The following is a 24,447-nucleotide window of genomic DNA, read 5'->3' as shown; positions in this document are numbered from 1 at the left end:
TTGCTTATTATGCCATGTGGAGCATGGTGTTGCAGCTCCTCATAAGCATCTTAAAAAACAAAAACTTAGTGATCAAAGAGTACCGTAGAATTTCTCGCCAAGTCTATATTCTAGCAATACTGTTGGATGCCATAAGGATGTTCAAAAGAAACTGTTTTAATATTTAAATACTATACTATAATAATTAAATTATATACGTCAGACTCACCAATTTAGCTATACCCAGCTAACACTTCATTTGTATAGAAAATGAAAATCGGCTTAATGTAGAAAGTTGGCAATACTTCTATTGGTTTTTGAAGTAATCTGCGTTCCTCTCTACACATCGTTGCATTCGATGGAACCACTAACTAAAGCAGCGGGCCCATTATTTCTTAGGGGTCACTTCTATGGCATTTTCGTACGTTTTCACTGCATATTCAGGGCTCGTAAGGCGGATACATCGAATATTATCTTTAGTTCTTGGGAATAAATGAAAGTCGCAGGGCGCCAAGTTAGGACTGTATGGCGGATGACTCATTATCTCGACACCTGCTATATTCAAATATTCAACAGTCCGTTTTTCGGAGTGTACTGAAACATCGTCATGCAACAGTCTGCTGTAACTATCCTTCCTACTTTTAGCACAAAGAATGAGGCAATCATCTTTTTTCCTCTTTTCTTATCTGGTACAAAGCTTCCTGATGCCTAAATATTAGTGTAATATTTTTTGAACATGATTTAATAGGTCACGTTACTCTCTTATCTTCCTCTTCAGTAGTCGCTGTGAAATAACGGGACGTCACGTCACGTCATGTCACGCGGATCTTCATTGAGATTGATTCGTCCACGCTTAAACTCCGAGTTACATAGACCTAATTGTAATTGTAATAGAGGTACGATGGGGCTTTATTAAGAAATGCTAATCAGAGCCTTTAATAGCTTTGTTGTTGAGTAAGCCCATAACGGAAGTCATAATAAATCATTGACCGAGTTTTCTATTTGCTGCCAATTCACAAAAACCAATGACAAATAATTGTTACCCACGTAGCACATGTAACGGTCACCTAGTTCAGGACTGTGTAGGAAAGAGTATCGGCAACTAATAATATATTTCGCGCGGCAAAAAGGATCGGCCTCGCTCCCAACTATATAAATCCCTTCAAGTCATTACCGACATTATTTTTATTCAATGGTCATGATACTATACTACTTGAATTCGGGTTTGTTTGTAAGCCACGTATTAAAAGTTATATAATAAAAAAGTACCTCTCTGCTGTTACGATCCAGTCTTAGCTTCAACGTTCTGGCCGACGACGATGATCAGTATGATGAAGACAAGAAGCAGCACTAGAATGCAGCAGATGGCGACCGCGAGCATCGCCGCGTGCTCGCCCAGTTTGGCGGCGCTCCGCGCGGCGCACGCGCCACAATATTTGTCGCAGTAACCACTCGTGGGCTTATAGTGCCCCGTCACGCCGACCCTTTGTTTTTTATAACCATTGTGTTGCCAGCTTAATAAAAGCGAAAAATCTTGCGTTCTGTTTAGAATTCAACACACGTCCTCGAAACGAAAATATCACTTCTTAATTGAATTTAGGCCTTCGATCAGTCTTCGAAATCTTTTATTGTCGCTAAGCTGCATAAATTATAGAAGCGTTTGGGTACTACATTACTCATATAAAAATCCCATTTTCCTACTTTAGAAAACAAGAAAAACTTAATAACCGGTGACCTCGGTTTCGAGAAATAAATAAATATTTCCCCCTAAAACTCGTATACTTATTTGCTGGAGGCTGTTTTCAATGACCGACTTCAATTAAAATGATCAGACCAACAAAAACACCAAGAATAATGCGAAGTTTTATGCTTGAATATTCATTTGAGACTTTTCTCAATTCGCAGAGATATTTTTCAACATAAAGTGTTATATTGTGTCTACTTTGTTGTATAATATATCAAATGATCAAAAACAAATTTCTTGAAAATAATTTTCTACTACCAACTACCAACATATACTGACCCCGGTTTCGATTCAGAGCATAAAGAACTGGTTTCGAATTAAAAGATGCAGAAGGCTTATTACTGAGTCGCCTTCAGAAATTAATTTAAATAATTACTAAAAACTTATATAAATATATCTTTATAGATATTTAAAACAATTTTAAACGTAAGTAAAAGCGGCGTAATAAGACTGATTTAATTTCTATTCAGATTCCTTAATCTATAAAATACTTCTGCGCCGTTAGTCGGCTTAACTAGAAACTTGCGTAGCAAACGTTGCGTAGCTGGATGCTACGGCAGGAACTAAAACATCCTATCATCTCGTAGCGCGACTTTGTAGTATAGGCACGCGATGGAACGATTTATCAATGTCGTAATAATATTGCTCACTTCTATCTTCTATGTTACATTTAAATATTTCGGGTACGCTTTGATAACTTACAGTGTCTAATAGAGAATTTTGTTGATCTTGATAATTATAAAAGTATTAAGAGGCGTTATTTAAACAATTTAATAAAGATTTGATGAATCTATCGTGATATACTTGAAAGCTAAAAATCACTGCCGTTTCCTTATACTAGTTGTTGACTAAATACATTTGGATCATTAATGTATCATTAAAGATAAGTTTATGGATGATCTTCTCAATTATCTATGAATTTTCTAGTGTGTCTTACTCAAGACGAGGATGGACGTGGGTTCCTTGTATTTAATGAGATAAGAATAAATAGAATTAAGATGTTAATACAAAGATCGGCACAAATGGGGTAAGTAGTAAGTAATTATTAAGCTATATATGATTTCAACTAAAAGCCGTCAAAACCTTGAATTTTTTTCATTTTCAAAAAGGTTAATGGCCAAACAGCCAAATATTTCATTATTCACGTTTGCGTAAAATTTGCTTCATAAACGAAAAATATCTCAATTTATGCGGAGGTCGTACAATTAGAAACGTATAAGAGGTTTCTCGGGCGGTTCACTAAGAACCCATTTTCTTCAGTTACGCTTGAAGAAGTTTGACCTAAGTCAAAGTGCTCTATATAAGATTTATGTTAATCTTTCTTAGCGTCTATTATTGATTATGGTGATCTTCACTAGCATAGGTTGCATGAAATGTTGTACAATATAATTTGGCAAAGCAGAAAATTTAACAATTTTATCAATGAACAAATGATACCTCCGAATTTCGAACTAAACAATAACTGTTAATAAAAATATTAAAAGAGTTTTTTATTTAAGGGTTTATTTCTTGATCCAGTCATTTCAGGAAGAACCCACTTTAAATTAATATAACAGTTTTGTATAGCAAATTCTACTAAGAATTAAGTAGCATCGCTTCTAAGCAATCTCTGTTAGGTTTTACCTTTAATAACATGTACAAGTATTATTTTATAATTGGTTTAAACAGGTTCTTTGATCTCTAACAAAAGCATATAGCTTTGCCGTAATTATAAAATCAATTCGGAACAGAACAGGCAGTGGACTTTCATCTAATTGAAATCAATCAGGGTTCCGTGGTGTAGTCACTATTGAAAGCTCAATAGGCTTTGGAGATCTTCAATCAATTGGAAACTGAGGGTAATTTAAGGATTTATTAGGCCTAAGACGGTTATTATGAAGAACCTAATGTTATTATAATTTTGTGACTATCCTATTAATGCTATGACGGAATTAGTTCTAGAAAATTTTGTCAATTTATTTGCACTTTTGTACATGAGAAGGTCAAAAAATTCTATGATATATTAAAATCTTATAAACTTTACCACATAATCAAGAGACAAATATTTTAATTAACAGGTTTTGATAATACCTATATATATATATATATCAGAACGGTGATTAATGTGAGCTATTGAATGACAATCCCGTCATTCGTCACTCGTCTCGCATCGATCACATTCACTCACTCACTGTCTTTGACTAGCTTAGATTTGTTATCTATGTCTCAAATCTCGCATTAGTTATTAATCAATATTCATTTATCGTGTCTTTTTCTTCATATTTTTCAAAATAAATATGTCTTAATTTCTGACAATACATAATAAATTTCAATTATAAGGCATTACGAGTACCTTATAGGCATATTAAACCACAATTTAGTTATTTTAACATGAGCTTTTCTCTAAAACACTTCACTTTATTAGTGAAGTAAATAGAACAAGTAAAAGTATAAAAGCCACTTTTCGTCCTAATCGTACACAACGGTCGCGGACAACAGTAATGTATAAAAAGCATGAAACTTTCCGCGAACGAAAGGCAATGTTGATTGTCCATTACCTTAAGTGTCCCTTTGTCTTCGTTTACCGTTCAGATTCCTATTAAGGGATTAGGCGTCCGTAATTTTATTTTTTATAGTAGGGTATTTTTAAGAAGTGAGAGAGAAGATTTTTAATTTAGTTATTAGGTATATTAGAATTACTATTAATCTTTTAATATGTAAGATTTTTGTTCATTAAATAAAAATAGTTATTATTTAGTTATTACTATTAAATAACATTGGTGAATATTTGGCCGTAATGACCAAACGAACAATTATTGGAAAAATTATCCCTATCAATCTTATTTACTGATATAGCCAGGAAATGCTGCCAGCCTTAAACTAAACTTTTTAAGTTAATAAAGAAAATTGTAAATACTTTACAGAAAATTTGATTGTTATGATCACTAATAAACTTAATATAAACATATAACTCAATATATTATATATTTATTATTTGCGATTCCTGCTAAAAGACATAAGTAATGATGTCAGTGCCAATATAGTACTAGATAATTAAGTTATAAGGTTTGGTTACTACACTAATGGATAAACCCATGAAATTCAATTTACTTAAATGAAGGTCGTTTAAGGTCATAAGTTTCCAGTTTCGATGTAAATAAGTGATTTATCATTTGCTATCCTTTCAGGTGAGTCACGTAAAAGGTTTTTCATTATCATACAAATTGGGCCCGAAAATATGTTTGTTATCCCAACGTTGTTTAAATAAATATGCATTATGAGCACTGACAAGCACTATGATTTATTCAGTATCAAAGGTCAAAACGGCTACGCATAATTTGACATATCAATGTATGATGAAACCTTGTTGTATGTACGAAAAAATGTAAAAGATTTAAAAAAATGGTGACTTTCACCAGTATAATACGCGAAATAGAACTAATTTGAGTGTGCGACCAACCAGGCTCCAGAAGATAAACCACTCCTTATATGGAAATTGTATTCGTTTTTACAACAAACTCCCTAGCGAATATAGAGAATTATCACAAAATAAATTCAAAGCCCTCGTTAAAAGTAAATTAATCAATAAAGCTTTTTATAAATGTGACGATCACTTAAATGATCCTAATCCTTGGGATTGATTTGCACCATTTCAAACAATTTGTATAACTCAAAACTAGGGATTAAAAAGAGTGGTGGAAAGTTTCTTGCCAGTTCTTCTTGTCCGCTCTACGCCCTTGACTTTCGAACTGGTAGTAAATGTAAATTTACAATTAATATTTGACGTTCATAAGTGTACTTGTTAACCTATATGTATAAAGATAGTTTGAGTTTGATTTATTTTGAGATTACCTAATGGATTTTTTTTCTCTAAAAGTCTTAAAATTTAGATGTAATTGTGTAATTCAAATATGAATTATTTTATATGCTGATAATCGGTTAGGCGTTCTTTTAATAATGTTACCGACGAAAATCTTGTAAAAACTCTCATGAGTAGAAACAAATCATCGCCCTGCCAAAACAAACCCAAACAGAAGTGAGATCTGATCAAATTAAACTATTTTTAACGAAGTAAGATATTTTTAAAGAGCATAAAATAAACAGAACCGCAAACATCGCCCACCGCTCTACAATATTAAAAGTCAGAGGAGAAATTCATTACTTTAGAAGCATGCATATATCAAGTAATTAATATTCATATTTTGCTCAACAATAATTTTAATACACATGTATATTTTCAAATAGTCTGTAATGAAACAGCGATTAGCTATCTATATATCTTACTCAGCTTATTTTAACTAGTATTTTAATATATACTAGATAAATTATATCAATGTTCCTACAAGTCAAATAAATTTTGTAAAAACTCAGACACACTATAAAAACAAATGCGTAAATTATTACGTAATTCAAGTGTCGCCTTATTATTCTTTTATCATCGCTAAGGCAATTATAAATTTCATTTATGTGTGGTGTGAGATGCTCAGTAAACTGTCAAAATCTCACAGCTGTTAGTTATGAACAGAAAACTCGCGCACTATCTTCAATCTTCACTATTTCCTCATCTCTTACGCCCGACTCCAATGATGTATCCACAATCTCAGATTGAAAACAATCTAAGATCAGACCGTGACAACCGATCGATCTCCTATCTGCATCACAATAACCAAACTCTACGAAGACAATCCATTTTTGGCGACGGATAGAATGCAATCTCTTCGCTCTTGACACTCATATTTCATAATAAATATAAACCAAATAAAGTAAATAAAACCGTTCAAATAATATTAAAATATACATGTCTATGTTTAAAACGTACCCAAAAGCTTTTTAATTTGAGATAGGTTATTGGGTTTGCGCGAACTATAATTTTAGAATTAAAACTGACTATAATTACCACTCGTCAAATATGAATTTAACTGTCATCTGACAGTGTCACTTTTTAAACTTGTCTTTGAATATTGCCTATAGACTTATGCACCATCTTAAGAGTGATGTTTTTAAGATAACTTCTCAGATGAAATAGAAGCAGCCTTGTTGAATAAAAACAAAAGACATTTGTCAGAATTTACCGAAATAAAAGAGGGTAGGCATGATCATCGTGCCATTTACGATTTGTTACTGTTGCATATTTCATGACACTCGCGCGCGGAAATAAAAAGGTACGGGGCAAATAAATTTTTTATGTGAAATGACTTATTTGTTCGTAAAAATATGTGAATGTATATGTTTTTTGTATCATACCATAGTAATTATTATATGCTCTAATGTCCAACTAATTCAACAGATACAGTGACTAATTTAATTAATACAGTATTTATATTTAAATACATACGTAGATAATTTTATATTCTTTATAATCATAGTGATACCAACCCTAAAGGGCAATATAAGCGGATTTTAATTCCGGACAGATGTTAAAACAATTGTTAATTGAGCACTGCACTGTGTGAGGAGAATTTAATTTGTAAAAAGAAAATACAAAAACGAATATAAATCTGATAATAACGATTTTGAATTTTTCATCAAGTTAAGAAATTTAGAGGTTTAGTCTATTCAAATTAATTCTTAATAATTGATTGAGAATTAGATAATCCCTAATCAGCGCTGCGTACCCAGTTTGTTTCCAGTAAAACAATAAATGATTTTTCACACTTAAAAAATACATGAAACAGTGATGTCTGCCCATTGGTTTTTAAGAGACACAAAAATGATTTTTCTTTTGATAGTAATAAATATTCATCGATCTTTTGCAGTGACCGCCATATTCTTAGAAGACCCAAGTTGACGTAGGTTGACACGTTGAAGCCCTGATTTGGGTTCATACTCTCTGAAGCAGAAAATTAAATCAAAATGACGTCGTCCAAGTGTCCTCGATTTTCTGATTTCGTCAAACGAATAAAAAAGCTGAGTACATTAGTACGTATTAATTGAAGCCTTATTTATTCAAATTATGGGAATATTATTTCAGTTACCACAGAACATTTAAACAGTTCACGTAAAATAGTGAAAAGTATTTGTATGGCAAAAGCTAATTATTATTTTAGATTTTCGTCGTATTAATATCTCAACGGTCCATAGACCGTGCATATCCTCATTAGTCTGCTTCAGGTTTATGCATAGACTAAAGTGTATTAGTTAGTTAGTGTGTTGATCAGCTAGTCCTAAACTTTAATCTGCAATTTAAACGAAATTTTACGTTTCATAACGTCTTAAACAAGCCCTTAGATAGGAAATGTCTAAAGATAAAACACGAATTTACATTTGCGAGAAAAATTTAGCTTTTATCAGATATGAAATTCTAGAGAACATGATTCCAGTGAACTCGTCCCTATTTAATGTCGGAGATATGAGGCTTGAAGATAAAGAAAATGCCTTTGCATTTTACATTTAAAATATTTTTTTGTATCTCATACAATAACCGCTGATTTAGCGAGAGGGTCGTTAAGACAGTAAAGTTTACTGTATTTGCTTATTTAACCATAAAATGTGTCATTTATGAAAAAATAAATCGTATTGCAGTCAGTCAAACACAGACAAAAAGCAGATGATAAGAATTCAGATTTTTTTTTAAATTAGTTATTTTACGATTCATATAACTATTTTAACTATAGATATGTGTCAGCTCGTGGTAAAACTGCCTGATTGTGTATGTAGTAAGGTAAACTGTTATTTATTATTATATTATTTATATAGTTACTTGTTAGAATTAAAAGTTTTCAGTTGTAAAGGTCATCACAGGAGACCGAAGAGCTGGCAGCTACCTCAGACAAAGAATTAGTCTAGCTATTCAAAGGGGGAACGCTGCCAGTATCTTCGGGACCTTACCTAAAGGGATTCCTTTTAATAATATATTTTTGTTATTACATTTTAAGGTTATTTATTATATTATAATATTTCTGACCTTCATGATTACGTTCACGAAGAAAATTAAGGAATAAAAAACTATAGCAACTAGTATATACGTATACACAAACGTATTTTAAATAATTCTTATCCTACACAGGCGCAGTTGTAGAAATACGCTTGTATTAAACTATACAACATGAGAATTAGTAAAATTGTAGGAACCGGAAACAGCTATTTCAATTAATTAACTGACGTGCCATTATCCTAATTACACATGACAACATTGACACTACCATATTACCTTATAATAGATTTTTATATGACTTTAATAAAAATAAATGGAATATTTTACTTTAGAAGTATAAAGTTAAATAATAAAAAAAATATAGCATTGCAAAGATAAATCCATATAACTTGGTAAAATGAGATACGATTCTACGTAAAACCTATGTAAGTTATTTTTTTAGTTATTTTGATTACTTATTAGGTTTTACATACTATTTTAGAAATTAACCAATAGCAAGCCATATTAAATATTTAAGATTACCAACGATTATTAAGGGCCCATTGGATATATAAAAACGCAAGTCGAGTCGTTAAATCCGGTAACATTCTAAGATATAAAAACATTCCAAAAACAAGTATAACAGAGACTACAAAGCCGATCATACTGACATACTCAGCAAAAAAAAACGTTAACTAAGAAATTTAATAAGTCAACAGCAAGCTAGATTGGACTGGCTAAGCAGTACATAGCAATAAATTCGAATGTCAGAGTATCGTGTTTTAGACAGCCGAAGTGTCCACCCGCAACCACTTATCGTTGCTTCCCTTTTTTCATCTGCATCATTCCATCCATTATTATAGTTAATTCCAAGACATTGCTATGTATATTTTATATACATACCTACAAAGTTTTTAGGTTCGAACCTCAGACTTCTCGTATCTGTTTCGTGATCATTTCTAATAGGCATTTTTGGGTCTATGAATGCCATCGAGCGACTGTTAAATGCGCACATAAACAGAAAATCCAGTGGTTCACAGCGGGGCAACGAAAGCACGACCCCACGGATAACAGTCGCACGTGGCCGAAACTGTTGTATGTAAATTTTAAGAAGTGGGAATATCACGCACGCTCATATGACTTTGTGACGTAATATAAACTGTTTCGGGTTGATAAGCCCAGAAGGCTGATTATAGTCCTTTCAAACTGATGAACGAAATAGAGGCCTAGGGGATATTTAAGTACGGTCGCTTGATCGAAGTTACTGGCAGGTACAGTAGATATAATATTTATCCAAACAAAGTAGTATGAGAATTCAATTCAGAAGCATTTAAAGTGCAATCAAAGAACAAATTGGTTCGATTGTGTTATAATTGGTTTCCATACAACCGCTAATTACCTTCATATTTCTTAATAATACTCCATATATATTCAGTGCTGTATAATTAATTAAATTCGGTTTTGATTACTTTTTATACGTAAATTTAAAATCACTCGAAAGTTTATTTTTATGTAATTTTGTAACACCCGATCAGACACATTTTTGCGTCTGTTAATCATTATCAATCTAACCCGTTTTTATAAAATAATTAATTATCAAAAACGTTCGTCATAACTATATTTTTCAAGCAATTTAAATGGCTAAAGGAAAAGCTAGTACAGAGCGCAAAAGAAGCGTACCTACACTACTTCATTAACCTAAAAACAAAATAATAATAATAGAAATATGTTTAATAATTTGCATTTTTATACGTTTCTTTTTTTAGACGACGGAAGCTGACCGTACTCACATTTCCTTTATTAGCATTTGTATATGTTGAAGGCTAACGTTATTCATTACGTTATGCATCAATTAGCGTCTGATTATGTTGTCCTTATCACTCCCGTCTTTTGTAAATTAATAAACGTGATAAAAGATTATTAACCTAATAAAATCGATCGATTTCGCACGATCGTCAAGCCCTGAAAAGAGATTGCGTTAAATCATTCGAATTTTTCTTTCTTTTGTTCCTGTGAAAACATCTTATGGGTTTATAAGTAAGGTAAGGTATTAAAAATTCTGTATTTCAGTTTTAATTTTACGTTGGTCATATGAAACCTTGCCTAATTACTCTGACCTTTCCGTAATAAGATTGTATATAGTTCTTAGAAATTGCTTGCATATTTATAATAGTGCAGGTGCTTTTTTTCGGCTAGGGTCCTTCATGTGAGTGACCTTCGGCGGCAGTATCACTTGGCAGCAGATTAGCCTCCTGCCCCTTTGCCTTCATCATACGACAATAAAATACGTGTTTACCTTTCTCGCGAAAATTATTAACGTGATAAAAACATATTTACAATATTTTTAAGTTAAGTTTAAAAGTCCCATTTGAAATATTGTAACTCAAGTTTACTTTGAATCAACGTGTATGTGAAAGCCTGAATATCTGAATGAAAGCCTATTTCCGATCTAGATCTGGGCTGCATTTTATCTTCAATGTCGATGGAAGTGCTCGACAAACTTGACCTCTCCTAATCAAAGATGTTAATCGGCTAATAATATCCAAATTTATATTATTAATAAATTACGCAATTTTTTTTAACAGGTATATCAGATTACGCTCGGAAAAATAAAAACTATGTAGTCAATTTGTAAGTCATTTAAAAAATATTTTAATTAAATCAAACTTACATTAAACGCGAGTTTAACATTTCGGTTGCTTTACAGCAGTGAAGTAATCTTGCTAAATCTGTTTAACAAGTTAAAATATGGAGTACTGGCATAAACTAAAGCTATCTGTTAATTAAATATGTGACGGGGTCTGTATTTTTTTGAGGATACTGTGAATTCACTATGATTATAATATATTTGCTGTTCAAGTGCTGACGCGTTTTACTACCTTCTTGCAATATCAATTTGTATATTTTTGTACGGATAAAGTATGTTCTATATAGTCCGCCATTCAACTTGGTGGAATTTTCTATCCTATTTTATGATGGAAAGGGATGTATTAAAAATATGTATTAGTAAATATAACTGAAATATACATTATATTTAATAAATAATTTAATAAGTTAAAAATATAATTCTAGTTAATTCTAATATACCTAATGACCGACCTTACAATTTTATAATTAAAATATATTATTAAAAGGAGTCCCTTTAGGCAAGGTTCCGAAGATAATGGCAGCGTTCCCCCTTTGAATAGCTAGACTGATTCTTTATACGAGGTAGCTGCCAGCTCTTCGTTCTCCTGTAATTTCGACTAACCTTTTTGATATTTCCCTAAAAAGCCTTATAGCGCTAGGACCCCACGGACCAAGGGTCTCGACACCGAATGGGACAAAATCATATTCAGATACGAAAAGTTAAGTTATATTTAATGAGACGTTAAATATAACTTAATGTCTCATTTCAATAACAGTGCTATAATAAACATAAATAATGCTGTATAAGATTATGTTGATGACTCTTTAATTTACAATATATATAGAATATTGTTTAAGTTTTTGTTAGTTTAATATTTTTTTTTTAATACCTTCTAGTACCCAAACACTTTCTACTTTAATTTAAGTATTGGTGTAATGACCTAATCACTAATAAACAATACACTATATACACAAAAGCACTATACGCAACTGGCAACACTGGTATAATATGGTATATATTTAGAAATGGCAACACAGATTTACGCGCAGATGTGCGTCGCCGCGGAGAATACGGCGAACACTGAATCAGGGAGGCTGTAGGGCGGGCGGAGGCTTAATCACGACCATTGATATCGGTATGTTACAATAATATAGGGTATGCGTGCAGCGAGTGTAAGTTTGGTATCAGTTAGTTAACGTTACATGGATAAATATTAACTGAAATAAAGTTGTTTTTTTTTTAATTTACAATGCCTACCTATAAATCTTTTGACCAACCGTGGCTTTTTTCGCTAATATAGGTACATAGAAATAAAATGTGTTATTTTTACCACGAAACTTAAGTTTGAAAATATTATTATTAATTTATTTATTTGATTTTACTTACGTTGGTCTTATACGAAATATGTGAGTTATAGAATAACTATATATGTGTATGTTCAGTGGAAGATTTAATATTCATTAAATGCGACAGACATGACTAATAAAAGTTTATTAAATTAATTTAAAATATGTCATTTCTAAAAGCCATAGGTAATGCATGACATATATAATTTAATTTTAAATAAAATACAGCATCCGCAACCCGGGGCAATTCCGGATAATCCGGGATGAAGCGGACGCTTCCGATTTCCGAGTTACAATCAAGTTTCTCTAAAATGCACTTAAGTATTTGGAGTTTACGAGACTTACAAACACTTTAATATCTTTACAAGCTTTCAAAATAATCTAATGTTTACAGTTATTTTGTTATGTACCGAAACTAGCGTGATATCTCTATAATATAATTATCGTGGCACAATGTTAGTTGATAGTTCCCATACTCCTCCGAAACGGCTCGACCGATTCTTGTTAAATTTATTATGTATATTCTGTAGGCCGGAAAATCGGCTACTATCTATCTTTCGAGCCCCTAAGCGATAAGTCCAGCCCAATATTATTTATTGTATTTTTACGCATATTTTTTTGTTTTTATCTTTTTATGACACGGCATAGAAAAATACGTATAATCCTTAATTTTTAACCCTGTACAAGTAACTCCTATTTTTTTATTTATTTATTAAAAGCTTATGACATGAACTCAGGTTCATACAGAGAAAAATTCACAGTTTCTTCACTTTGTCCTGTGAATTTTTCGTGGGATTGTTTGAGTTTTAGGTTGTCCTAAAAAAATTCATTCCCAAAAACCGAACAGTCTGTAGGGTAGCATAGCAAAATATTCCATGGCTATGGCATGGCATGCCTAATAGGCTAGGCAAAAGAAACGAATTTCGTGGGGGCTAGTAGAGATATTACATTGGTACCATGTATACCATAAGCGCAAAGAGTATTAAATAATTACAATAAATATCTGCGACAAATTGTACGATGGTCCTACGCTCATGGCAAAATAATTATTGTCTGGACTTGTTAATAGGAATGACTTTTATCGAGATGACAAAAAAAATAGTGGAGCATGTGTTATAGACTACTAATCATACTTATTGAACTAATTTCAATTAAGCTATAAAGTTTTATAAGTTCTAAACTATTATTTGAACCCTTGATACAAAAAAACTTTTTTAGGATTTCTCATTCTGCCATAGTTTGAGGGCTAAACGATCAAATTTAGGTTTCGTTGCGAGTTCATGGGACGAATTTTCATACAAATTGAATGAACGATATCTGATGAATGCTGAGGCAACGTAAACGTGAAACATAAACTAGTTGGTTCATTCGACGTCATTGTATAAATAAACAGCAGTTCAGTTGTAATCATTAGCTTGCAATAATTGCTCACGGTAGGCCCTGTGCTGTAACATGTAACGTCTATGAGAGAACATCGTAATATTTACTACCGCGGCTAATAAATGTTAAAAAGCCTACCCAGTTGTTAAAAAGCTTAACTAACATAAAATATAAGGTGAAGAATTATTTTTTTATGTGAATAACGCGCTACTGACAATACTGCTATTGTTACATTACTACGTACAGTAGTTTCCAATTTTCAATATAGTATAAAAGTTGGTTTCAAGGAGACGCTTAACTGTCGTTTGCTTACGGACTTAGTAAACAAAACAATAATTCTAGACAACCCATATAGTTGCTTAAAATGTATAGATCGTATTGGGATGTATTTTCAACGTACATATATCCAGTATTTACAATATTAGTAATGATAATAAAAAATAAAATTTAATAAATAGTCAATTGAAACAATTTTAATAAAATTGGTCCCTGTGGCAGTCCACCTTAAACGCTGGGAGTAGTTCCTGGATATATTGCGATACTTATTTGTTGAGCGAGGAAAGCACTAGCTCTAGGGTCAACCAGGTGCCAAATTCCTTAACCTGTTACTTTACCCCATGGTCTCAGAATATCTACTCCAAAGGGAGCAAGATCATGATCGTATTACTTTTCTAAATAAAAATAAAATACGTTTATTTTGGAACATAAGATCATCATGGTATCACTTATTCCACGTCATTAAATTCGAGCCTGTTGGCATAAAGTAGCATGCTGGACCTTTATGATAGTCCATACACGTGAAATGTTAAATAATATTATTCAATTATTTCACGAATAGATTCTCTCAAGGGAAAAAATATGGTACTTAGTATAATTAGCATATTTGTGCGCAAAGAAATTTCTTTCTCTGAAAATCTTTTCAGCAATTTACAATGCATTTCCGTACTTTAAAATTGTGTCGCTAAAAACTTTCCCCTTCATTCGCAAAAGTGCTGATGTGTTAGAAAGTTTACATTCACCTTGGAGCAAATACTATGAGCGTGCCATTTGAAATTTAAATTTGTATTTTCATCGCTAAAATGTGTGTAAATTTTTAAAACAGCAAGCGACGCAAATTAAACCCTCAAACCATTGTCAACAAGTCAACAACTCATTTTTATGACTACGGATTGTTCGAAAATTCTTATATTTTATAGTGTGGCATTTTATATCTCTCTCTTTAGTCGGCAGCTCATTTCTGAGCGTCGTGGTCAGCAGCGACATTTTATATAAAACAGTTTAAATAATATATGTCACAATAATATAGATAATGCGAACTAATATTGTATGACATTAACATAAATAATAAAAGACCATTGTATCGATACAGACAGTATTTAAAAAAAAATGCATATCGATCTAATTGTTTTTATTGTATTTATTTTAAAATATACTCACAGGTATACGATACTTACAATTTATTCTTTACAGCAGACGAATATCGAATAATTCTAATTGTAATTTTTTTAATAATAATCTTTGCTATGATTCCCTTATTGTTTTTTTATAACATAGCTGAGGTCGAAAGCTCCAATTAAAGTTCATACTGACATGGAAGGCTTTGCTGTTTTTCAGTTCTAAGATATGGTATTCCCTAAGTATATCTTAAAGTTAATTCACGTCTTATCTTTAAAATATAGTCAAATTAAAGAAATTGTTAACTCCGCCTTGAAAATTGATCGATATTACTATCTGTTTAAGATATATAAAAAAAACTGCTAAAACACATTCGTTTTTGATAGCTCCCTATTTGATAGTACAGACAGCACTGCAGCAGAATATTATAAATAATGTAAAAATAAGAATCTGTACCACAAATAATAATTAAAAATAATTAATTATATGTGGTACATATAAAAAAATTCCATCTAAAATAATTACATATTTCGTGTGCGAATTTATTCGTGTCAGTGATTTCTTTCAGTATCGCGAGATATTCAATAACCCATGATTACGAGATATAAATTGCAATGATGTTTCTTGTTGAAAATTCCCCGTCTTAATTTAACACCACCCACAAACCACCACTATAAGCACGATTCCAAAAACCTACAAAATTCAATAGCAAAAAACAACACATTGTGTTCTTTTAAGATATGTTCGCAATATATTTTTAAACCAACATACGAGAAAAGTAGCCCCTCTGGAACTTCATTGTCGCATCATAAAATTAAGAGAAACTCCCTTCCGTTCATGTAATATGTATTATCTCTTAAGTTTCCTCGTATGGAGGCTAATGGCAAGATTGCAATTTAGTTCAATAACAGTCCTAAATAATTAAAAACTTTGCTATAATATTTGTATTATAACCGATAAAGGTTCGAAAGGGTCGTAAATTACCAACAGTGTTATTCTTATCTACTTATACAAAATATTATATATTTTTGGTTTTATTACGCTGAACCTATTTTTTTTTGTGGATCAAGTGATTCGAGCGCTGGACAATGGAAAAGCGTTTTCGTTATTTATTTCAGACCAATAAAACTTTGTATTTGTTATAATAACAGTTGACTCAAAAATATATTTTTATTTTACAAGGTATTATTATAAAAACAACAATTATAAAATCACACATAAGTACTTATCTTACACAATATTGTTGTTTATGAAAAAATATTGTGTAAATTACACCAATTACTTTCCCTTAGAGTCCTATTATATAAAATCATCACGGCGTCTTCGAATTTATAATTTGAAGCCTTATCGATCGAACCTATGTAGACAAGGAGAGTAGAGAGTCCTTGACGTAGGAATGAAAGAGACGGAGACATTTGAAGGATGTGAGGTCCCTAGGAGCTACGATACGATATCGATAGCCAATTTGAAGATTTTATACTAAAAATATGTTCCTGCCCGCGACTATTTTGTAAATTTAGGAGGACTTACTCATTTCTAACGAAGAAGTTTACGTGGCTAATGTAATATTAATTTAACACTGGCCTTGTAAACAACTTCGTTTATTAAAAAATATCACTTTTATGTGTCTCACCTTAAATTATTTTTATAAATAATGTACATAAAACTTATTGATTTTCTTGCGATTAATTTCAGATTAAATTTGGTATATATTTGTTAATTCATCGGAGTTCAAACAATTTGTGACTGTTTATGTGCTACTCCTACTTACCGCTTGTGACTTGAAGGGTGGTAGCGAGAAGACATAGCAGCGACAGCAGGAGACAACCGAGCGAGTTGAGCCAATGTGCTGCGGCCATACTGTATCCTGCAGCAATAAATACTTATATAACATAATTAGAAGGACACTCCCTTAATGATGAATCATCTCCAATTTAATCTCATCGGTCCGATTAAAATCTTCAACGATGCAAGAATTTAGGAACTTAAAATACTTTTAAAACGCCACAATATTTTTTCTGATATGAACATTTGCATAGGTCACTATTTATATTAATGAATTTTAAATCATAATATGAGATAGAAAAATCTAAAAAAAAATTAAAAAACTAAGATTTGTGAGAGCTTGTAGCAATAATTTCTTAATGCGCAGTATGTAAATAAATTATATAATATTATAAAGCGTAACATTGTTTTGCTTTAACTTAGATTTACTACTAACTTATAACTGCTTTTTGATTTTGTTTGAAATAGCGCTATCTGTGTATTATTTTAGAAACTATATTATTATTGTGTTAGCGCCATCTTTTTTAAAAGATATATAAGACGTTTCGCTATGCTAGAGGGCGCTGACGTAAAAAGTGAGTGAATTTCGTACATTGTAATCCACAAATCTTGTACCATAATATTGAAGTCTATTTTACTCTGAGTAAATCAATTTTTTAACAATGTTGCCAATGTGTATTGTTAACATATATCAATTGTTGCAGTTCTAGTTTAAATATGTCAATTATTATACAGATGGGAAATGCGAGAGATTACTGAATAATTAGACTCTTTATTAGAGTAGTAACTCTACCACAGATAAGTATACTCAATTATTAATTTCAAAACAGAAATGTGCCAAATATATGGGGCCCGTGAACATCGGTTATAAGCTATTGCGATACGTATATAATATTTCAACCTTTGAATACGTTTATATACACCGAGCACAAGTCAGTTGAAGAAGTAATGGCACACTAAATACACAAACGTGTAGCGAGGTCGTGTGTTCGAGTCCTGACTCCAGAACAAAAGAACCAGCACATAAGAAAATCTGGTTTATAAAAATAATAAAGAAAATCCACGAAAAGGAAACTCAGACCTTAAAATCGACATCTTGTGTCAGTTACACTGGCACTGCTTGGTCTATAAAGAAGAAAATATCCAGGATTCACCTATGTTATTTTTAATATGGTTATACATAATATCAAGGATACACCAATGTTATTTTTAATATTGTAATACATATTTAATTTAAAAAAATCTTTAACTCAAATAACGCAAATAAATTCACATTTATTAAATGTAAAGACATATTAAATCTAAATTCCACAGACACAGACGCCTCAAGGCAAAAGCTTTCAGTACAACTATTCCAACGCGATTCAGTTCAGAACTGTTATAACATTTCTCAGTTTGATTCGTCATTCGGCAAATAGAGTGGAACAAATTTCCTATTGTTAAATAGGAATTTTAGGAATAATAAAAAATTCCCCACAATAAGTATAACATAAATATGATTGACGCTACCACAGTAACAGTACAAGTAAAATTTAAATACGCGAAATGCGTGTAATGACCAAAAATATATCGATAAATTTCTTATGGCATTATCCAATAATGAGCTAATTCAAATTTAAGGACATTTCCCTTCAGAGACTGCGTTATACTTACCATTTCGTCAGCATGTGTAAAAGCGTCGCAGCTGTGGAGTCCCCATCACAGATTACCTAAAAATAATATTATTTAAATAAATCTTTATATACAGCCGCGATTATAACACTAGGCTTTCGATTATTTGTCAGTAGAACCAGAAAAGTGAACAACCATTCTATATTCGGATTTTAATCAGTTCCATGCCTGGATGCAATTTTTTTTCAATTTTGTAAATAAAATTTCGTTTAGGTAACTTTATTTATACAGTGCTTAAAAATAATTGTTTACTAAATCGTAAACACTTACAATCAATATTAATTCCATAATACGATAGCAATTTTAGTACAGGGAACATTAAAATTCCTCATAACAACTTCAAAGGCATGCATTTCATTAACTAAAATGCATACGTCATTAGTGTTACTGTGGTTCGCCTTTAAAAACACAAGCCTAGTATAATTAGGCACTCGTGTCTACCGCACTAGACATGCATGATAAAGTACACTTATATATATGTATATGGTACGTACATAAGAGTGAAATGTAATTTTTCACCGCCACGCATTTGCTGAGTACTTTAATGTTGAGAGATACATTTGTGTATTTTTCTACTTTGTCGCTTGTCGTTTTAATATAGGAATGCAATTTTATGTTTTTAGTACTAGTTTTATTAAAGTTTTGTTTTCATTAAAACGAATTTTAAAGACCTCGATTTATTTTACTAGATTATATATTTGACATGTCGTACCCTATTTCTGTGTAAGTTTATTATATTAAATACTTTACGAGTTCTATGCTAATCTACCGCAATAGTTGTAGAACTCTAGAACTGAATGCGGTTTAACGCCACATGCTTATCAAGTTATTGGAATAGTAAAAATTTAGTATAGATCTAAATAGTAATTACGATATAAATTCGATACGGAAACTTACTAAACGGACATACCTCATAACGAATAAAACAGTCACGTAGAATAAAAAAACCGAAGATAATGACGAACATAATGTTTAAAGATTTATTTCTCATTACAAAAAAAAATATATTTTATTTACATGAGAAAGTTAATATTAATATGTATACGAGCGAGATACACGTCGCCATTAGCCGTCTCAATTTTAGTCAACTGTGTTCACTCTGACATGCATCTTTACTGCCATTTTGAATTTGTCAAACACACCGAATGTAAGATGGTAATTGATTAAATAATTGCACACCCTCATACCTAATAGACTTCTTCAAATAATTTGTACGCGGCTTCGAACATTCGCCAAATATTTAGGGTAAATTCACATACATTTGACCTACATTTAATTGACCACATTCAACTGCAAATTGTGCCGAACGTTTATAGAGTTCAGATTAACTCAATAGTTGGGGTGTTAGAAGTTACATGTCTGAAATAGTAGAGACACTGCGGTTCCACGTACATGATATTAGCATTTATATTAAAGTAACGGTCAGGCTGATGGCATTACTGATGCAGTACTAAATTGTTTTTTACTTATTTATCTTAGCATTTTATTTGGTATAATGGGTCAAATCGATCTAAATTGATAACTAGGCAGGATTTAATAGCAGGCTGAGTACGTTGGAGTCTAGGGCGGAAGATTTTTGGGGCGGCAATTTGGGGAGCGAATTTTCTTTTGCTGCCTCATACTAGATTGACGTTTTCTGATGTTTTACAAATAGAAATCTGCTACAAATTATGGCCATGACTTTTACGTCTTACTTGTCAGTGTACATTTGATGTAACAAAGTTCTATATTCTAGAGTAGTTATATAGATAGATAGTCCACCGGCCACTAACCAGTAATCCACCTCTGCGCCCTGAGCAGACTCTTTATATAAGTGAAAAGAACGAAATTGCTCAAAAATGTATTTCTCTCTTCTCACTATCTACTTATACATATCATGTTTAAATATGGTGTTATCTGTTTGTATTAATGTTTTCATAAATTTGTACTCTGGGACCAATTTTAAACCCCTCAGTGATATTTTATTTAATCTGTTAATATACATATATATAGCCTAAGAGCTACGCTCGACAATACAGCACGAGCTGAGCTGTAAAGGCCCATACGGCCAGAGCGAGGTCGAACCAAGCCTTTAAAAAGTAGACTTTAATGTCGAAATTAAAGCAATTCAATCTTTGACGTCAGTATGCGTCGTATTATCTTCAACAATTTATTGGCAGGTCCTGTTTGTGTTAAAATTCAGGCTGTGCTTTCGAGACATTGTTCAAGTTATCATTTGTTGTTTTGTCAACAACAATCGGTCCCTGACTCTCTCTCTATCTTCTCTGTCCTGTCCTCCAGCCTTCCTGTCGCTAGACAATAATATTTCTATCACTCCTTGTCCCTACTCTTACACTAGTCTCAACATTCTTTAATAACAATTAAATAAATACTAATAAGGTGGGTATAAGTCGGCGTTTGGATCATTTTTCATAATAAAAACATTACAAAAATGTTTTGTTATTTTGGTCTAAAACTAAATTTTTATCATCTTCAGATTTATTAAAATTTCCTTTTTATTATATTTTTGACGTCCGTAAAAAGTAGGAAGTTTTTAATAATTCAAAGCAAGCATAGATGATTCTCGATTACTCGAAGACAGAAATATTCTTTTGGATGTACTTAGGGTACATCACATAAGATAATAGTCAGATTAGGTCCTGATATTGAGATCCTAGAAATCGAGGGAACTATTATTTTAAAGCGAAAATTTCGTTAACTGTTTTATAAAGATTATGTTAGACATAGGTAAGTCATTATAGTATATCAGTATTTGGGATATCGACGCGATTTTAAAATGGACAACGACGAAACATTTGCGCTTCTATAAAATATTTAATTAACTACAAAGTCTCAAAGACGAGTAAACATATACATTACTGAATTAATGTCTAAAAAGTTTCTTACGATTTACTCATATAGGTAAAATCAAAGTTGTACTATAGTATCTTGAAATCTATGTCAATCCATGAACATAATTAAGTTTCTTGAAGTAACATAATATGCAACTTTTATGCTTTTTTGCTGAGCTTCTAATACTTGCTAGTCAACCTTCAACCATTTTAAAATAAGTCATTATGTTTGGCAAGTAATAAATAAATAAATCAATCGCTACAACCTCTTCAGGTCTTCGCCTCAGATTTCTGAATCTGTTTCATGATCATGTAGGTGATCAGCCTCCAGTGCCTGACACACGTCCTCCAGTTTTTATGTCTAAGACATTTCGGTTTCCTCACGATGTTTTCCTTCACCGTTCGAGCAAATGTTAAATACGCACATCGAAAGATATTCCATTGGTGCACAGCAGGAGATCGAACCTACGACCTCAGGTATGAGAGTTGCACGCTGAAGCCACTAGGCCAACATTGCTGCTGGCAAGTAATACACATTGAAATATAACAATTTTACAATATTTATATACGATGTTTTAAGTAGTAGGGACAAGACAAGACATTATGATTCAAAGTATTCAGCAATAATTTTAATTGGATTGAAGCCTTATATCTGTCAATTACGCCAATCTGAAGAGTTCTATTAAAAATTTTCCTATCACATAAGTTTACAACGAATACTTTTTAGATGCAGACGGTAAATAGTAGTAAACATAATATACATATTCACATTAAACTTAAAACGGTGTTTTTGAAGTTGGTACAATTGAATAAATCATTTGCATATAGGATCTAGTTGAGTGAAATAATTGTTTAGCTTGATGTTTTTTCGATCTTGTTAAAGTAACTTATCGAGGGTATTATTGTAGTTTAAATAAAACGTTATTGCTGCTACTCACTGAACTACTGAGATAGTGTAATATACCTAATGTCTCGCAGCCTCCATAGGGTATCAGAATATATTTTGTTTATTGCGTACGGTATTTACATACATTTTATTATCGAAAGATCTCTCACATTAACCACATTACATGCTTCTATAGTGGCTGCAGAGATAGCATGCCAATTTTGTAACGAACTTTAACTTTTCCGCATCGGGACAGTTCCCCTTCTTGATACTAAGAATAGCTCAAAGACGGAAGCAAGGTAATTGGATAAAGTGTATATCAAGCGTTCTTTTAAAAGATCGTCCATAGACTAATAATTCCTAAAGAAAATCAATAGACAATCTCCATTTTCAGCTATACTACAATGATAGGGTTTGTTGACAGTTTCTTATCACATCGCCACGCCCACAAGGATGCTGCATGGACCATATATTTTTGTTATCGGAAAATTTAAAGATTAGGTTTATTCACTTACCCGTGGTACCGAAGTCCAAATTTGGGCGCCATTTATCGCGTAAAATGTGTTTGAAGAAAGCAATACAGTATTGGCTCGGCAGTGGTCGTTGTGCGACTGATGGTGGAGACGAAACCGTTGCGCGCTTGCGTGTGCCAATTGGGTTCATGCGCAGTTTAAGTGAATTGTTTTGCTACGAACTTTTAGCAATGAGATTAACTGCCGAATGCGACAAAGCGTTATGTAGAGTTTGTTTAGGCAGTATGAACGCATGTTTCTTTCGTGGACCTACTTTGTCACATGTGCCAAATCAATCGTATAAAATTATTTCTTGTGACTATTAATCTCGATAAATAGCATAGTTTTACTTATATAAAAAGTATATACAGTGAGCATTAAGGAAATTTTAATACAGTATCTTTGATCACATATAGATTACAGTTGTTATAATGCTTTATGAGTGATTGAACCGTTTTTCCTAGTGATTGGTTAGTTTTGGTAAAAATTGTGTTAAGAATTTAAAACATATATTTTATAATTTACAGCAGGTTACCTAGGTAGATAGGTAGCCATAACCAAAAATATCGCATACGATAATTTCACAAAAAATATAAAACTGCTTTTTTTGACCGCATGCATAAAGTCTCGGGTTAATTTAAATATCTAGATTTATAATATCATTAGTACAGCTGTGTATAGAATTATAAATTATACAAAAATACAGTATTAAACCGGACACGCGACGCGGGTACGCGACAACCGTGTAAGTCGAATTCGCGTAAGTCTGGGGTCAACTTTGCATATTAACACGTTTAAAATTTGTATATTCTCCACCAGTGTCTAAATAAAACATTAATTGAGGAAAAACTAAAATATTACGTCATTAAAGGAATTTACTATGAGTAGAAAAAACGTAAAAAGAAGGCATCTTGATTATATTCTACGAATGTCGTGTGATAATTTTTTTTTATTCTCGCTTAAAATATCTTCCTGGGATACTTCGTAACATTCCAGCAGCGTCCACCAGCTTCTTTTATGGGTTGAATTCTGATACTTAAATAACATTATATTTACATAACATTTTTATACAATTTTGGACTGGTAAATCTAGTAGGTCAAATTTCTTTGCTATTCCACATTATTTTCGATTCAAAGTTTTAATGAAAAATCCGCGAACCTCCGAATTCCCGTTAAACGGGGTAGCGTCTGGTTTTTTTATTTTTTATTTACTTTAGTGTATTTTAACTTTGAACTGCCGTTAAGAACCATCAAGTGTAACTTCCAATTGCTAAGATACCAAAGACCATCCGGATTTTAATAATAAGAATTTTGATAACTCTATAACTCGAGTTTGCGACTTATTTCCGCTAAGGATTTTATAATTGTTATATTATATTATTATTAAGAAACAATGTTAGCTTTCAGTGTCGGTTAATAGTAAACGTCGATAAGTTATTTTTCTTCGAACTACAGAC

General features: G+C 32.0%; 1 protein-coding gene across 4 annotated transcripts in view; it reads right to left on the bottom strand.

Moving 5' to 3' along the window:
* Nucleotides 1-23,116, bottom strand: part of LOC111002175 (tolloid-like protein 2) — a 53,274-nt gene extending 30,158 nt beyond the window's left edge. For 2 of the 4 annotated variants that reach the window (XM_022272295.2, XM_022272296.2), the window contains exons 1-3: nucleotides 22,994-23,116; nucleotides 18,744-18,799; nucleotides 17,077-17,172 (exon numbers count right to left, since the gene is read on the bottom strand). In XM_022272295.2, the coding sequence (XP_022127987.2) occupies nucleotides 17,077-17,164 (88 nt within the window). In that variant the 5' untranslated portion in view covers nucleotides 17,165-17,172; nucleotides 18,744-18,799; nucleotides 22,994-23,116. Of the gene's footprint in view, nucleotides 1-1,248; nucleotides 1,619-12,073; nucleotides 12,253-17,076; nucleotides 17,173-18,743; nucleotides 18,800-22,993 lie in introns of those variants that run through there. The other 2 variants (XM_022272298.2, XM_045631955.1) reach the window with 2 other exon arrangements.
* Between the last annotated feature and the right edge of the window lie 1,331 nt (nucleotides 23,117-24,447).

The sequence above is a fragment of the Pieris rapae genome, chromosome 17, assembly GCF_905147795.1.
Source record: "Pieris rapae chromosome 17, ilPieRapa1.1, whole genome shotgun sequence".
Classification (NCBI taxonomy): domain Eukaryota; kingdom Metazoa; phylum Arthropoda; class Insecta; order Lepidoptera; family Pieridae; genus Pieris; species Pieris rapae.
This window is presented reverse-complemented; position numbering and strand designations above follow the sequence as displayed.